Here is a 16,882-nt window from a genome sequence, read left to right on the forward strand (position 1 = left end):
CTTGTGGAGACTACGGAGTCCCGTGTCATTATTGTATAACTATTATAAACTATAGCCGCACCATAACCCTCGGCTACACTACAATGAGACTTGTTTAAAACCCATGGAGGACAGCTCGGTGGAGCAATGTTTAAAACTCATGACGTCACACTTTTGGAGACCATCCCTGAGGGGAGGTGGCCATTGGCCAACAACTCGGCGCGGTGCGAGTGGACCAGGAGGGGCACCGCAGCGCAGGACGAGTCTGCTTTTCCTTCGAAAACTCTTGGCGAAAACAGCGAAAGAAACTGTCGCACCAACACACCTCGGTGGCATTAGCTCCATTCCCCACACGCCGTCTTGCTGAGAGGGGATGCTCGGGGTGGCGGGAATGACCGGCAGGTGAGGCGCGCGCTTCTGTAACTGACCCGCTAGCAGCTGAACGTTCACAACCGCTGACGTCATATTAGCTCGTCGACGTAAAGTGAGCTAGCGGCTAATTTCTGGCACCAGCAACAGCTGCGTGCTCAATTCATAACGTTATCGGGATAACTGTTTAAAAAACCTCCTCCCTGTTGATACACGGTGTAGCTAGCGTTAGTTAAATCAAGTTATGTGGTGTTCTCCCCACATTTGAACCAAGTGTAACATCCTCAACTATAATGATTAGCGCTCACCACCCATGAGCTCATCATAGAGGTTATGAGCGTTGATCGGAGTTATTTAAAGAAGACAACTATTGCGTGGAATGCTGTTACCGGCCAAAAAGATGAGCCACCATTACATTACGTTTGGATGGAGTGACGTTTTCTAAGTTACGTGTTGTAGTAGTTTGCATCTCACTGCCTCGCACACTTTACTGAACTAATGTTTGTGTGTTTGTGTGTGTGTGTGTGTGTGTGTGTGTGTGTGTGTTTGAGCTTGTGCGCGCGGAGGAAAGGCTGCACGTCATCATTCAGCTATGTGTCAGTACCTCTCCTTTACCAAATTAGGAGGTGTCTGCGGAGGGAGTAACGGTGTTAGTGAGTTCCTAAACTGATGCACATACATAGACAGCTGCTGAAACAATCACTGGTAGTTGATGTATTTTTGCATTCCAATGGCCAGCCTAACATTTCACAGGGACTCTGGGGGAAGTCGTGTGCCATTATGTATATTTCCTTGTCTCGTGCAACAGCATCGCCAATGCCCTGGCCAGTGCCGCCTGTGAGCGCTGCAAGAGTGGCTTTGCTGCGACCGAGAAGATCGTCAACAGCAATGGAGAGCTGTACCACGAGCACTGCTTTGTGTGTGCCCAGTGTTTCCAGCAGTTCCCAGAGGGACTCTTTTATGAGGTAGTGCACTGTAAACCGTTTCACAGATCGATACATTGATGAGCTATACTTTATGTGCTGCACGTGCGCTGGTGATTTGTCATTACTCTTTTTATATGGAGTATGTTTTGAATGTTCCTCTTGAGTGAAATAATCTCAAATCCTCTTCTCTTCACAGTTTGAAGGAAGAAAGTATTGTGAACATGACTTCCAGATGCTCTTTGCCCCTTGCTGTTACCAGTGTGGTGAGTGTTACAGGGCATCCTTCATTTTTTGGACACCAGAAAGACTAGACTACACTTTGTGTGAATAAGTATTTTGTATTTGGCTATATATATTTTACCGTGTCTAGATCTAATTGAGATACACCTGGTACCAGAATGCATCTCGGTGGGTCCTCACGTGATTATTTGAGATGAGACTTTGCCTCCCTGCTGACAACCTATTTGAAGGAATTGTTTTGGATTCTTTCTTGCCATGCAATATTCTTGCATTGGTTTGTACAGGAGGTGTACATCTTCTCGAGTTGATTAAACAACAAGCTAGTGGACTGGTGATTGCATATTGTCTGTCAGTTTAGCCTTGTGAATCCCAGAGGAGTATGTTCATACTTTTGTTTAACTTTTTATCAAGAGCTTCCCGCTTGTGTTTAGATCACCCAAGATGCATTTTAATGCTACCTAAACTTAATTAAAATACTGCTCGACTGTGCCCAGGGAGAGACAAAATTGCACTAATTAAATTAAATGCATACAATTAAAATACATTCAACAATAAAATGTCACTGTGAGAACCCTATAGGAAGCACACTATTGTGCATTAAAGTAATGCCATAACTCCATAACGACCTGCTCATTAGGAGCTAGAATATATGAATATGCATTTTGTGTCCAACCCACTGATAGCATACAGTACCAACAAATATTGAAGGACTGAGACTTGCCTCAAACTGATCTCTCACTTGTGGGTTTCCCTCAGGGGAGTTCATCATTGGTCGTGTCATTAAGGCCATGAACAATAGTTGGCACCCTGACTGCTTCTGCTGTGACATTTGCCAGACTGTGCTTGCAGATGTGGGGTTTGTCAAAAATGCTGGCAGGTAAGGATCCCGCTTTATTACAGTCGTTATCTCGAGACACTGTGACAGCCTGTAAAACAGGCGATTACGCCCACATCAAGCTGCTGAAACGCTCATGTTTGCATCCTTGCAAATACTGGAATTTTGAGCAGCTGTCACAGTATGTCACCACTTTACTTTATACTTATTGTACTTCTCTTGACACCGCTACATTTTGTTCTCAGGCACCTGTGTCGCCCTTGCCATAACTGCGAGAAAGCTCGCGGCCTGGGCAAGTACATCTGCCAGAAGTGTCACGCCATCATTGAAGAGCAACCCCTGATATTTAAGAATGACCCCTATCACCCAGACCACTTCAATTGTAACAACTGTGGGTCAGTCTTGCCACTCCACCCCACTGTTGAGCGCAGAAAGCGGTCCACACTGAAGATTATGTTTCGTGACGTCTTGCATATGCTCTTCAACGTGTTTTTATGTTTCTGCGCCCACAGGAAGGAATTGACAGCTGAGGCCAGGGAGCTGAAGGGAGAGCTCTTCTGTTTGCCCTGCCATGATAAGATGGGCGTGCCGATCTGTGGCGCCTGTAGGAGACCCATCGAGGGGCGCGTGGTCAATGCCATGGGCAAGCAGTGGCACGTGGAGGTTTGTCAAAAAACACAAGACTATTTATGATGCGCTGGATACAGAATATATGCAGTATAGGTACTTTAGGAATCGTGACCATGTTTACCCCATTTCTTTTGGAAAGAAGTGAGGCCAGGCAAGTGTGACGTTGTCTTTCCATTGAGTTGCCGACTTGATGTAATTTATATTGTACGTGAAGTCTTGACACTGAAGCAGAATAAAACCTTTTAATTAATTTCATATTTAATTCCCATCACTTATGTACAGGAACATTTTATTTATTGATTACACAACTTCGGTACCAAAACATTCTTAATGAGCTAATTCGAGGCAGTAGAAGAAATGTGAGCACTCACAAATAAATATAATTTCTCCCGAGGCAGAGTGAATTTTTTACTATTTAAAAAGCTCCAGAATATCAACCGTGTATCGTAGTCAATTTAATGCTAAATACAGTCATTTGCGGAAATTAATTTAGTTTCTAACCACTTCAGGAACTTTTATCGTGCAGTCATCAGAAAAGTCGAGCTATTTTAAAAACGCCGTGGGACGCCACACTTGTGGGCTGAATGATTTAAAAACAAAACAACAGGTCAAGTCTATAACTTTTAAAAACATTTTTAACGAGGTAAACGTATTCATAGAATGCGCATGTATTATTCATGTTGTGTTGGTAACTGCTCCTCTAGTCCGTTTCACATGCCCACATTAGGAGTTTCTCCCTCCCTCTTCCCTCAAGGACATTTGTTTTTGTTGACAGCATTTTGTGTGTGCCAAGTGTGAGAAGCCGTTCCTCGGTCATCGGCATTATGAGAGGAAAGGGTTGGCCTACTGCGAGACTCATTATAACCAGGTAGGAAACAAAAGAGCAAGGGAAAAGAATGGACATGACAGACAGAATATTAGCATTGCAAGCTTTAATAACAAAATACAAATTAGATCCAATCTCCTTTTTATTTTTTAAGCTCTTTGGCGATGTGTGCTATCACTGCAACCGTGTGATTGAAGGCGATGGTGAGTATCAATCTGATATCTTATCTTCAGGGCTGTGTTTTAATGTAATTTACATAGAATGTTGCTTGAACATACAAACGTTTAATGTTCTTCTGTTTCTCCCCCATAGTGGTGTCTGCTCTCAACAAGGCCTGGTGTGTCACTTGTTTCTCATGCTCCACCTGCCAAGCCAAACTCACTCTCAAGTAAGTGATGTTGCTCAATAATCTTTTTACTAACCAATTGTGTTCAATACTGATATTTCCTCTGATTTTTGTGTCACACACTTACTTAACACGTAATCTAACAGTTGTCTGTGTGCGTTTCACTTTCCTGCGACACCTCTTCCCTCTTTGGCTCTTTTCTCCCCCTTTTCCTCCAATTTCTCCTCTTACACGCTTCACGTCACTTCTGTGGTTACTCAGAGATAAGTTTGTTGAAATTGACCTGAAGCCGGTGTGCAAGCACTGCTATGAGCGCATGCCAGAGGAGCTGAAACGCCGCCTGGCTCGACGTGAGCGCGACCGCAAGAAAAAACCTGCAGTCTCTAGTTATTAATCTTGACTCACTTCTCCATCCTTGGTTGGTGCTATCTCTGCCTTTTTCTTTTTCTGTGGTGTTTCATCTTTGACAGGATGGCATGATGTCATTATTCATCTTTTTATTTGTTAGTGTAGTAGTTTCCTGTAATTGTTGTGTTGATGTGCCTTTTTTAATTACACATTCATATAAAACTTGTTTGGCTCAATTAATGCTAAAGAATATGTCTTCAATTAACAATTATTTTGATGCTCAATTAATGGAGTAATTGTTTCTACAATGACATAACAAAACACAATTTAAAGTGAGGAGATTGTGACTTTAAACACATTGTAACCTGCAGTGTTGATGAGGTGTAGACATAGAATAGTGCAGCTGTGAGGGGAATCTGAACGCTTACTGGGAGCTAGAAACAAGACTTCACATTTAGTTTTGACATATGCTTTCTTTCCTTCTTTGCAGGAACAAGTTTGTTGAGTTTGACATGAAGCCCGTTTGTAAAAAGTGCTATGAAAGGTTTCCTCTGGAGCTGAAGAAAAGGCTCAAGAAGCTGGCGGAGTCCTTGGGACGCAAGTGAGCGGCTTTCCATCCAAACCGACGTGGACGTGTTCCTGCTGTCTGCCCAGCAACACGGACCCAGAGTTGTACCGGTACATGAGTATTTGTACATTTTAAAATGAATCACTGTGGCCTTGTCATAAAGGTGTCTGTTAGGAGATGAGTTTTGGTTTTCGTTCTACACACAAATGTAATTTTATTTTTATTTTGTAACATTCCTAAATTGGCCAGATAAGTTGTTTGTCATCATAGAAGTGTTTGGTGTCCCAGTTTATTTTAACTTTACCGTGAGCATGATTGCCAACAGCTGTCTAAAAGTTTCTTGAATTTGAAGATTGTCGTTTGATATTATATTGGATAACATGTGTGCCTTGAATATATGAACTATGTGTCTTACAATGCAAATAATGGTTAAAATGACTTCCATGCAGTGATGATATTTATGCCTCATTATATGCATCTCAGTTAGACTGAACGCATGATTCCAGCCTTTTCCCCTTTGGAGTGCTTATACCTCAATATGAATAACTACAAAGTAACCACTATGCTCTTTAGTTTTATTGTAACAGTCTCTCTGGGAGCAAGGGTCATATACAGACCTACAAGTGTTAATGAAGCCACTGCTTATGGTTAATATAATAAATTAAGAACCGGTAAATATGTATTCAGATCATTTGTATAATGTGAGGAATCATCCACAGTGAGTTGGCAGAAAATATATCCACATGTGCTAATATGATAAACACCAAAACATATGCTGATATGATTTCAGTATATATGGCAGTGAACTGTTATTGCTGTGCAGTAAAGGCCTTGGGATTGTCAGCCTCATATTTATATGTAATGTTTGCAACCTTCTGAGGGAAATAGTTCAAAGGAATACAGATGAAATGAACTTCCAGATGATTATTAAACACTTTGATGTAAAAATATCAATAATGAGTCAGCACACTGTTCGTGCTGTTTGTACACTGGCAAATGTATTTACAACAAATGAGATATTTGCTTGGAAAAGCAGTTTCTTATTTTTAATGGGACACTTGCATATTGTACAGCATGATGGAAAATTAACCTAATTAAAATGTACTGCTAGTACAATGTTTTTAAGTCACTCATGTAAACTCCCTAACACTCACAGCGAATTCAAATATACGAAACACCAAGTAAACATTATGCCAGTTCAGGCTCGGAAATAGATGCAATTCTACTTTGTGTGAATTTCAAATGTGCAGTAAAAATGTGACTTTATTAAATGTTAAGAAACAGCATGCAATTATGATATCACTTTATAAATATTCAGTAATTCCAGAATTAAGTGACACTGCAAACCAAAGAGAAACTAAGAAAACTACAACAAAATGAATGTAAAACCTACAATCCAGCTACAATTAAACTAAAGCTTTGAGTCGTTGACGAAACACTTCATTTGAGAAACATCACCTTCAAGTTAATGCTACTCTTTAGTGTGATAGAGGCAAAAGAAGAGAACGTGGAAACTGGAGCCTCTTAATTTCCAACGAAGAGGTCATGTGATCTGTAATTATACATTTCAATAGTCCTGACAATGATTTTTACGGCAATGTAAAAAAAACAATAGTTCTGTGTGTTTTATTCTGGAAACATGTTTCACAGCTTTTAAAAAAAATCTTTGGGATCATTTTCTGTTTGCCACCTTCCATAACACACTGACAGAGAAATGAGCTGCAGCAATAACGCATAACAATTATTTTTCCCAGCAGACATTCTGACTTGTCAAAGCACAGGTGTTATTAGTGACATAAACAACGGCTCCATTTGATCTAAGTGTCACAGTGAAGCCATTACTGTGTGACAGCGAACCAACATGCACAATACCGGGACCCTGAAACTGAAGCAATGATATGCAGCCATCAAATATGTGCTTTTCTGACAGTTGCAGGTTGAAATATCTGCTGTGAAAAAATATACCTTTTATAGGAAAATGAAAAACAAAAATGTGAAATCAAGTCAACTAAGGTTGACATTTAGGTTACACTACAACTGCCATTGCTTATCCCGCTTAACTTAACCAACATGCACGTGACAATGTTTTGACTTTTGACAGTTATATAAGATTAAAAAATTCTCCGCAGAATCAAGAGTTTAATCCTGTAGCAAACAAAACAAAAGTAAATAATTCACACAAACAAGTTTCTGCCTTGTGACTAAAGATTGTTGATACATGTTGATAAACCACGCAGATCATAATGTATATCACACTTGAAATGGATGGAATTCTTACATGCTGTCAACAGTAGACGACTACTGTTGTGGAGCATGGAGGCGACATCTCGACTGGTTCTGAGAATGGGAAGGTGCCTGTGCCATGTTCTGGTATTGTGGTTGGATATGTGATTTTAAACCCAGGAAGTGCAGTCTGAAAGTGGCCCATTCACCTATGGTCATATCTAGGATGACTTTAAGGTCATCTGCATCACCAAAGAACAGTGCCAAGCCATTGAGGTCGTTGCTTCTCACAATATCAATATACTTACTGGGATATTTCATTCTTTCCAACTAAAAAAAAAAGAAAGAAGAACATGTAAGCATTATCAACACAGAGGAATGATATGATTTAGTTCCCAAAGCTCCCTGATATGATTCATTAGATCTTTTCTGTTACATTTGCAAGAGTCCATACATACTTTTGATCTTCACCATTGTGTGAGGTGAATAAACACACCCATTTCAATGAATACTGCTATGTTGTGTTGTGTATGTGTGTGTGTGTGTGTGTGTCATGGCTACTATTTAGTCAGCTTAAAAAATAAACATTCAATGTATTTACATTCAGTATATATATCATAGTTATATTGTTCGTGGCTGGGTCTGCCATTCCAGTGCTTGATTAAACTTTATGCGAAAAAGATTTGACAAGTGACAAACAGGGATACTTTAACTGTGAAGTACTTACAGGAAATGTAATGTATTAGTCACCGACAGCGAAAATGATTCAGAAATGCTTCTACAAAACATATTCATTCCCTACATCTTTTGACTGAGTATTCATTTACAAATATGCAAGACGTAATGGGATTGTAAGGTGGAGCTTCAATGGTTGCTGATTGCAAGTTGAAACATTTTCATGAAAACAATCCTTATTGTTGGCTGCAAAACTTGGATCATGGAGCTGCTCAAGTGTTACCCCACACTTGCTGTCACTGCCAAATCAACTGGGACTGAAATCTGAAAGATTTTATTCGAAGAAGTTGCTTACCTCTTTACACACATCCTCTTTATCCATATTGATGATAGTTGTGATTGGCAGAGGAGCAAGGTCCCTCATCCAACCAGTATCGTTCAGCCTGGCGGTCCCTCTGAGCTGAGCCAGCTCCTTCCTAATTGAACGATCCAGGTTCACCGTCGCCACTTCAAATGTTTTCAAGTCCTTCACCGTGAATGGGAAATCCATTTTGAGAAATCTTTCAAACATCTCGGGATCTCCATCCTGCTGAAGGAGGTCCTCAATGTGTGCACTCATCACGTACAGCTCAGCCCTGGACTCACTGAAGACTTCCCACAAGGTCTGTGAATCATCAATGCCGGCCTCATTGTTCTGATCAATAACTGCTCTCTGCTGAGTGTCTTCCACACACTGGATAATCCAGCTGAGGCGGCAGGGCCACTGATTAGCCAAGACCACCCATGCTGCGATGTAGTCTGGTTGAGGAAGCTCCTTCTTCAAGGCCTTCATAATGATCACAGTCAGTCGCATGGAGTTGATCTCCCTCCTCATGGACATGGCATCCTCCAGCATGTACTTGTTTAGATTCTTTTCATTGCTGGTCAGGATGCTCCTGATCAGCTTCTCTACCTCCTCCTCTACCTCCAGTGCAGCTGTAGTTCTGTCCATCAGTGGATATGATTCGTTTGTGTCAAATACGTAGCAATGGGTCTCTTCGAGGCTCCCAACTCTAAGTTTTTCTTCGCCCGCGATTACACACTCGTTTTTTTTAATATCCCTCGTGAGGCTGTCAAATAACCGGCGCTTTGAATCATCGCACAGTGGTGGGACGGTGAAGGCCAGCGTCACGATGCGGTTCAACAACGCATACCCTCTGTCTTCTTTGGTGTAGCAGCCATCCGCAAAGTTCACTTTCTGCACAATAACATCTGGGTCGACGGCCAGGATGGAAATATAAGGACTCTCCTCGTCTGAAAGCAGAATGTTGATCGCATCCAGAACTGCGACAATTTTCTTGGGGGAGCAGCGGTCCAGATTGGTGATCTTCAGTACCACACGGATTCTCCTCCTCTCAAACACCTCCATGAACTGGATGAATTGAGACAGAAACCACATCTCCTTCCTCACTTCATTCATGAAGCCCAGCTGGATGCTGAGGCGGTCATTGTCCATCCCCTTCCTGATGTTCAGATCCAGGCTGAAGATGAGGTTTTTACACATCTGAAAGATAAACCTCACTGCGCTTGCGGCGGGGACTCCTATGGCAGCAATTATCACGCCATCCATCACACCCATCTGGGTGCTTGTTCCGTTCACCGGTGCTCCAAGTTGCAGCTCAGGCTCGGGAAGGCCAACGGTCAAAAATATTATCAGGATGATAAGTGGTACCACAATAATGGACAGGCAGAGAAACCACAGAGGGCAGCAGCAAACTTTTTTGGACTTCCAATGGTTTCGACTGTCCTCCACTCTCTGAATTATAAAAAAAACAGAACAAACACAAGGCATGTTAGATTTCACTGAAGGGTTTTTACAACACGTTGGAAGACAGCAATGAATCCTAATGACTTTTCATCGAGCGCCATCAGCAGGTCAAATTCATCACTATCTAGAAACATCTGATAAATGGATTGCCACCATGTTTTGTACAGATATTTGTGGTTGTCAGCCGATAAACACTCAGACATTTATGGCGATCCCCTGACCTTTCATCCAATGCCACGTTGAGGTCTACATGAGTGAACTATCGCCTCAACTTACATGATCCACTCGGGAAAAATTGTCTTAACTTTAGTGAACCCCTAACTTTTCATCTAGCGCCATCACCAGATCAAATTGGCATTTTCTTCCCTACGTATCGTGAGGGATGGATGTTACTAAATATAGTCACTTTGGTTACTGTAAAAACATTTTTTTTGGAGGCCTATTGACTTACAGGATCTTAAATGTTTCATCACAGTGGCAGAAATGGGCTTCCATAGTCATGTTACATTTGTACTCTGCTACATTATTGTGATTTGGGTGAGCAAAAACGTTTGTGTGTGAACAGGTGCATTCTGGGTCTGGGCAATACGCTAAATGTTGTAATGCGTGGTGAGTATGACGACGGTCACTGGGGAACGTTTCCCTTCAGTGAGGTGTTTAAGGACTTTCTGTTGTTATCACAATAATGTCTGTCACACTGGCTACACAGCGCACACATTGAGTAAAATGACTTGAAGGTGCATTTAAGTGACATATTATAGTACTCATTCCATCATTGCACATCTTCTAATATATCGTCTCTGGTATCTGCCACTGAGACTTGACTCCCATTCCAGTACATCGAATTACTGTGATCGAACTGGCTGTCATCAGCTTGCACTCGAAACATTTGTCTATCGAAGGTAAAAGAAAAAAGAAGATGGATATAAAATGCCCCACAGAGCCACAAGCATGGCTGTAACTGTAATGATCACATGGTTTGGCCTGTGTGTACGGCACCGGTAAAGGGTAAACTTTTTACTCGTTTATTTTTCCTTTATGTATATGTGCCGTACCAGTGTTTTTATCAGGGGCCTCAAGTGAGCTTGGGTTTAGTTAGGATAATGTGTTTTGTATTATAATTGTAATTATTATTATTGTTGTGTCACGGTCGTGCAGTCGTTTACTTTTGTTTTGCGGAACTGCAAAGACTTTGGGGACTGTCGGGATCCGGGGATTATACTTTGTTTTGAGTGGGTTTGATTGTTTGCAGTGTGTGTTCATTTTGGAAGCTTGCTGATGCATTGAATTTTATTTAATATAATAATATTTGAGTTTATGCATTTCGACTGTGTTTTTCTTTTACCACCGTTTGAGCAGACACTTAACACCATTATTCGCAGATCCGCCCATTTCCTTCTTTTGCGTATTGTACCTTTTCCCCTTGATTAATTCATAAGGGCGAATTGTTGATTCACAAACCTTCTTCTTGACTTCTTCTTCTTCGTCATGTTGAACCACACGGTAGAGCACAATATTAAATTTCCCAAAGTTCATCTGCATGCTCTGAAACAGCCGCATGGCTAGCCCGGCCCAAAGCAGGTCACTGCTTGCAAAATGCCAGGGACTAAAATGTACATTAATGAACCGGATGTTATGGAGCTGCTGGTTCTCCTCTGTCCAAATGGGCCTGTAGAAGAGCATCCGACCAATGAGAGCTAGACATCCACATAATGAAGGCGTAACTGAGCGAGGTTTGTAGCTTCCTTCGTATTTTTGCTCAATCTTCAAAGCTTCCTGCTTCATGTACACTGAGGAGACACAAAGCATTGATAATATCAGCATCTAGTATAAATAGCAGGTTGGGGTATAGGCCACATGTGATTATGAACTTATGAATCAAAGCAGTGAGACATGTAGACTGGCACACATGTTGGGTAGTTAGCTCGGACACAAAGAGGATGTTGTCTTTTTAGAATTCTATGTTGAATTTTATCGGAATAAATTGGTGAGTTTAACTTTGATAAAATGCCCTGGCACAGGGAAAATAATCAACCCGACCTCTCTGCAATGATAGGTATTTATTTTAAGATTACATTACTTAGGTCAGGGCAAGAAAGGAATAAACATTGAAATGAAAGTGAAAACAAAATCAGCCCGACAGCACGACAGTACACAATGACCAAGAATCTTTAACTTGTCTTTTCTATTGGAGTCCGCAGCTGCACATGCTCCATTCGGTCTGTTTAATGCCACTCGTCGATATAATGGAAACTTGTTTCCAAAGCAAGGTGACTGTGTGTAGACTATTCATTTGTGGAAATCTGAAGCCTTCTAATATGTGGTTCATGTTCTGTGTGTTCTTATTAAAAGATGTGCCTCTTATTTGTAAAGTTCAAGGTGGCACCTGCTCATCCGTCGTTCGTGAGAGGAAAATATGCTTACAATTTTGTAGACAATTGCCGTAAATTGTAGTTTGAGTCGGTACATTTGCGCCGTAACCATCGATCTTGAGGGGGATTGTTTGGACACAAAGTGCTGCCTCAGAAACACTGTCTTCTTAATGCAACCACTTATTTATTTTAAGTTTATTTTAACTCATTATATATTCCATATGGCATAACTATGTTGCAGAGTGTGTGTGTGTGTGTGTGTGAGGGGGGGGGGGGAGTTGTGTACATTTACAATGTCCATGTTTCAATAAATCAGATGAAATTAATCATGGGCCAGCTCTGAGGCGGTGCACAGCTCATTTATATGCCAGGAGTAGCTCAAGTCAGTGCAACATTGATATTGTGCTGTCATAGCATTTGCATTAGCATGTGTATCTTCTCCAGTCAACACAGCCGTGTTCCCAGTGAACATTGGGGCGGTAAATCTGGAAACCGGAATTCTCACTGGGCCTTCAGGGTTTAAAGCAGGAGTCCTCCAGCAGACAGAAGAGATGATATGAGTATTACACATATGATATGAGTATCTGTACATACCCGCCATTTGTCCGAGGATCATACTAATTCGATTCTGGCAGGTGGAGTAGAGTCCAACAGTTGCAGGTGATGGAACTTTTGTCAGGGTCTTAGACAGCGCATAAGCAAAAATATCATCTGTAAAGAGATGATGAATACATATTTAAAGAAATGGCATGGATAACTTTGTTTATATTTCACTTTTTATTCAAATGAACTTAGCTGATGCTTTTCTGTGAGCAAAAACACAAAGTTGAACTGAGAATTGGATCTCCGGTGAACAGGCTGAAAGGACTAATCATTATTGACAATGTTCTTGATTCAAGGGACACAGATTTTTCTCCTTTTAGCCCAATAAGGCTGAACTAAACTCAAATGACAGTTACGGGTACGAGCCACGTGTTCATTTAGGTGTTCATGTGAATGTTCATGTCATAGATAGACTGAATTCCATGAGCATTTTCATTTTCAGAAGAAAAACAAGGAGTAAAGAAACCACTTTTTATTCAATATTATATATTATAATGTGTAGGCTGTAATATAGGTTACATTTAACTTTGAACTGTAAACATGGTTATTATGTATTTCTCTCACTTTATAAACTGGGTTCGTCAGAAGTTATCCAAGTTAATTAAGCTGGGTGAAGACTCATCGTGTGGTCCTTAAATCATGTTCACCCACAACCAATAGACACAAGAAACAAAGACATGTCCTCCATGCAGTGGGCTCTGTGCTAACTGATTAATGACAAACAATTAAGAAGAAAAATACAGAAAGAGTTTCTTATTCCTGACTCATGCCTATCTTTAGCTGTACTAACAGAAATAATAATACAAAGGCAAAAAAGTTTCAAGCTGAAATATAAACCAACTGCTGGTGAAATAATATACATTAAATAACAGCTGAAAGGGAAAACGGGAACCCACATTAATAATAGTAATACTATTTCATTCAGATGGGCAAGGGAACAGAGGCTGGAGACAGAACGCGCACATCCCTTATTCCGACATTATAGGCATTTACACTCGATAATAATCACTGACAAAGTAAAACACATGTCATTACCTGCCGATAACTCACCATTGGTTGTCTTATACATGTTGACTGTGTTGCGGGGTTCGCAGCTTGCACAGATAAATCCCTTTGACCTGCAACAAATGAGAAACAGCAGGGAAGTCAGCGCAGGCAGTGGAGGTGTGTGTGTGCCAGTGTCTTCAGGTCCCAGCATGACAATGGAGCTTTCAGTCACCAGTGAGCTCCAATGCAAAAGGCCCCCCCTCCCCCCGCCTGAGGGGGTTGTTGAGTGCACTTAAAAATTTGTCAGTTCATGTCCAAAACACCCGGGAGTTAGAAGGAAAGTGCCGCGTGTGGAATGAATGTCCATGCGTACGTGGCAAAAACACAAAATCACAAGTGCAGTTTTTTTTCTTCTTTTGATTGAAAGACCTTTACGTGAATAGTTTTAAGATGATATCCTGACATTCATGCATGGACATGCACCATCCCAGAGTGCAGGCTGTTCTTTTTATATGTGCATGGAAATGTTGTGTCAATGATTACCTTGTATAACCGGATACCGTTCCCTGCTGGCAACTGTATGTTCTTGCCTGTATGCTCAATGGACTTCGAACAAGACAAATGTCTTAATGAAGCAGAGCGAAAACGGAGTTACAGACAGACATTTAGTCCAGAAACGGATTATGTGTGACTGATGGACTTTGATCAGTGTGCACAAAAGAATACTCTATCATCATACACCATGAAGCTGTTGTTACACTCGAAGCAACACAATTACTCACGTATCAGAAAGGTGTTCCTGGTAAAACGAGCTCACCTCGTGGATGTCAATCCTGACCTTTTTTAGAACTCATCTTTGAATCGCCGCTTCTCGCGTTTCCAGAGAAGCGAAAGGACCTTGCAGCTAAGGATTAGTGAACCTTATACCCCCAGGACTTTAATGCCGTACAATTTTACAACACTGATAACAGATGGGGGGATGGGGGGGGGGCGGAGTCAACTGATAACCACAGACAACGCCTGTGAGACTGACACTATCCAGGAAGTCAGGTCCCATGCAAGAGGAAATCATTTCTGAGAGATGGAGCTGTACATTCCTTCCATTCTCCCTTTCAAATCTGTTACACCATACATACACCTGCTGCTCCCAATCGTTTCTCTATTCATAGAATCTGAGGGAAGTGGGTAGTTCCTTTAAGCATAACGAGGTATAAAAAAAAATCCCCATTCTTGTAGTAGCTACTGTTCTGGCATTCAGCGTCCAACTTCTACAGTCCATGGAAAAATGAAACAAATGAGTGCTTTTCATGCTGGAGCCTTGGGTCTTCATGAATCATCCATGTTTGCAGTCCCTCAGGTTTGAAATGGCTGGATTGCTCTGCCTGGCCTGAACCGACATGCAAAGTATTTAAGATGCCAAAGCAACTGCACCAAAGCCTTTTTTGCCCCGAGCAGGATTTATTATGACATAACTGGTTAGTCAAGCTTTGACAAACAAGCTAGAAGCCTAATTTACCTTGGCACATTTACTTTTTTTCCTGCATTAGCTTACTCTTACCATCTGGTGTTGCAGTGTACCTTTCAGCATAGTCCTTCTCAAGCTACTACAAATAGCCATTGAAGTAAATCATGGCAAGGTGGCTTTTTGGGAATGCATACATTCCCAATGTGCACATTTCAAGCAATGAAAAAACGTCATTTTAAATGTGTGCATATAGAAATGGCACATATTGGTGTTAGCACAGTCAATGTATACTAACAGAGCTCCGTGGGAAGAGTTATGTACAGGAACATAATCATTTTCTAAGGAGGCAGGCAGATTAGATCTTTAATTACTTTAAAAAAAATTTGATTCAGGGGAGATGAAAGATTTATTTAATTTAGAAAGGCAACCTTTTTTGGAACATATTCTATGTCAATAGAGACAAAAGTTGTGTTTGCAGTGTAACGTAAAATTCAAGAAGCTCTGTTCTTGTCTGACAAACATGTCGCCACTGCAACACTATCTTGGCTGTTCTACCTGTCAACCTGGGCTGGAGACTTATATGTGCCATGTAATGACATAATTACTGCAACTATCTTGACCGTATGAAAACGTACACGCACCTCAAGCCTGTTGGTGTCAACACTGCAGACAACCTCACACCTCACTATAGGAAAGGATGGAAACAAGGTTTAATTAGTGGACGTCTGATTAAGATTTAGAGTGCTCAGCCTGGGGGGTGACTAATTCTGCCTTTACTCAGACTACTGGATTGTTCAACTACTTTAATTAACTTGATTGTCATAGAGAGAGTGAGAGTGTGTGTGTGTAAGTGGGAGGGAGAGAGAGATAGAGAGAGGTTCTCAGTTATTGCTTAACCAATACTGAATTAATTGGATTGTATCTGCCCTTCTATGAACCCTCACCACACCTCGCCCTTTCACCACATAAACCTTGCAGTTAACTTAATGAATTCACCTTCATGATTAATCCCAGATAGGTTCAGACACAGATAAATTGTATTTCAGAATTGTGCAGACTTGGAGTGATATCCATTTACTTTGCTAAAGGCAAGGGGAAATTAAACTAATATTGTAATATGTTAAGTTCAGGGGGTAGCAATTGTTTCCTTCCGGAACCGGTTGAAAGGATAATTTGCATCAACTCTGATACGTGAACAAGTCAAATTATGCGATTTATATATTTATTTGAATCGTGTAGTAATTAAATCCACCAATAGAGGGCGCCAAAGTGTTGTGCATTAAAGCAAGACAATGACATCTGATCAGCAGCCCCTCATCACACTTCTCTCTATTTGGTTTGTAGGAGCCGACCCGACAGTGAAGGAGGCATTTACTGAAAACTGGGAGCGGTCAAGAGCTTCAGATGTGATAGAACTTCTCTTGGATGGGCTGATGTTATGTAAATCAGTAACTACACGCACACACACACAGACACACATGCGCACACACACACACACACACTGGTATATAATAAATGAAAACATATATCATATACATGCTTTTATTCCTCAGCCATTGTTCCTGAGAGCAGTCTGACACAGCTTGCCCGGCCTAATTGGCCTCAAGACCTCTTTCTGGTGTGATCTATTGATCAGCCTCACTGCAGATGCAGCTAAATCACAAGACAGAGAGAGCCAAATAT

At 41.2% G+C, this 16,882-nt stretch overlaps 2 protein-coding genes across 9 annotated transcripts; one reads left to right on the forward strand and one right to left on the reverse strand.

Annotated features, from left to right (window-relative positions):
• The first annotated feature begins 201 nt into the window (after window positions 1-201).
• Window positions 202-5,524, forward strand: LOC130192527 (LIM and senescent cell antigen-like-containing domain protein 1). Of its 4 annotated transcripts, XM_056412580.1 has the most exons (12): window positions 202-381; window positions 920-1,001; window positions 1,157-1,313; window positions 1,471-1,537; window positions 2,300-2,391; window positions 2,595-2,744; window positions 2,862-3,012; window positions 3,755-3,847; window positions 3,960-4,008; window positions 4,118-4,193; window positions 4,413-4,569; window positions 4,990-5,078. In XM_056412580.1, the coding sequence occupies exons 2-11, from the start codon at window positions 941-943 to the stop codon at window positions 4,543-4,545; spliced, it is 1,029 nt and encodes a 342-aa protein (XP_056268555.1). In that variant the 5' UTR covers window positions 202-381; window positions 920-940; the 3' UTR covers window positions 4,546-4,569; window positions 4,990-5,078. The 4 variants fall into 4 exon arrangements, with proteins under 4 accessions (XP_056268555.1, XP_056268556.1, XP_056268557.1 ...); XM_056412581.1 differs by lacking the exon at window positions 920-1,001 and having other exon boundaries at window positions 203-381; window positions 2,271-2,391; XM_056412582.1 differs by lacking the exon at window positions 4,413-4,569 and having other exon boundaries at window positions 205-381; window positions 4,990-5,524.
• A 788-nt stretch (window positions 5,525-6,312) lies between these two features.
• nkpd1 (NTPase, KAP family P-loop domain containing 1) lies at window positions 6,313-14,653 on the reverse strand. 5 transcript variants are annotated; one of them, XM_056412578.1, is made up of 7 exons: window positions 14,552-14,653; window positions 14,278-14,359; window positions 13,798-13,865; window positions 12,739-12,855; window positions 11,234-11,562; window positions 8,321-9,760; window positions 6,313-7,620 (listed from the first exon to the last, which is right to left on the reverse strand). In XM_056412578.1, the coding sequence occupies exons 3-7, from the start codon at window positions 13,814-13,816 to the stop codon at window positions 7,366-7,368; spliced, it is 2,160 nt and encodes a 719-aa protein (XP_056268553.1). In that variant the 5' UTR covers window positions 13,817-13,865; window positions 14,278-14,359; window positions 14,552-14,653; the 3' UTR covers window positions 6,313-7,365. The 5 variants fall into 5 exon arrangements, with proteins under 5 accessions (XP_056268553.1, XP_056268554.1, XP_056268550.1 ...); XM_056412579.1 differs by having other exon boundaries at window positions 14,278-14,340; window positions 14,517-14,653; XM_056412575.1 differs by having other exon boundaries at window positions 14,517-14,653.
• Window positions 14,654-16,882: the final 2,229 nt, after the last annotated feature.

This window comes from Pseudoliparis swirei, chromosome 4, assembly GCF_029220125.1.
Source record: "Pseudoliparis swirei isolate HS2019 ecotype Mariana Trench chromosome 4, NWPU_hadal_v1, whole genome shotgun sequence".
NCBI lineage: Eukaryota > Metazoa > Chordata > Actinopteri > Perciformes > Liparidae > Pseudoliparis > Pseudoliparis swirei.

Coding starts and splice junctions, on each gene's coding strand:
- nkpd1 (XM_056412574.1), bottom strand. CDS start 13,945: ATGCTGGGACCTGAAGACACTGGCACACACACACCTCCACTGCCTGCG. Junction 11,563..12,738: donor GATCCTCGGACAAATGGCGG/GTATGTACAGAT, acceptor GTGTCTCCTCAG/TGTACATGAAGCAGGAAGCT. Junction 7,621..8,320: donor AAGAGGATGTGTGTAAAGAG/GTAAGCAACTTC, acceptor TTTTTTTTTTAG/TTGGAAAGAATGAAATATCC.
- LOC130192527 (XM_056412580.1), top strand. CDS start 941: ATGTGTCAGTACCTCTCCTTTACCAAATTAGGAGGTGTCTGCGGAGGG. Junction 1,538..2,299: donor CCCTTGCTGTTACCAGTGTG/GTGAGTGTTACA, acceptor CGTGTCATTAAG/GCCATGAACAATAGTTGGCA. Junction 3,013..3,754: donor GCAAGCAGTGGCACGTGGAG/GTTTGTCAAAAA, acceptor TTTTGTTGACAG/CATTTTGTGTGTGCCAAGTG.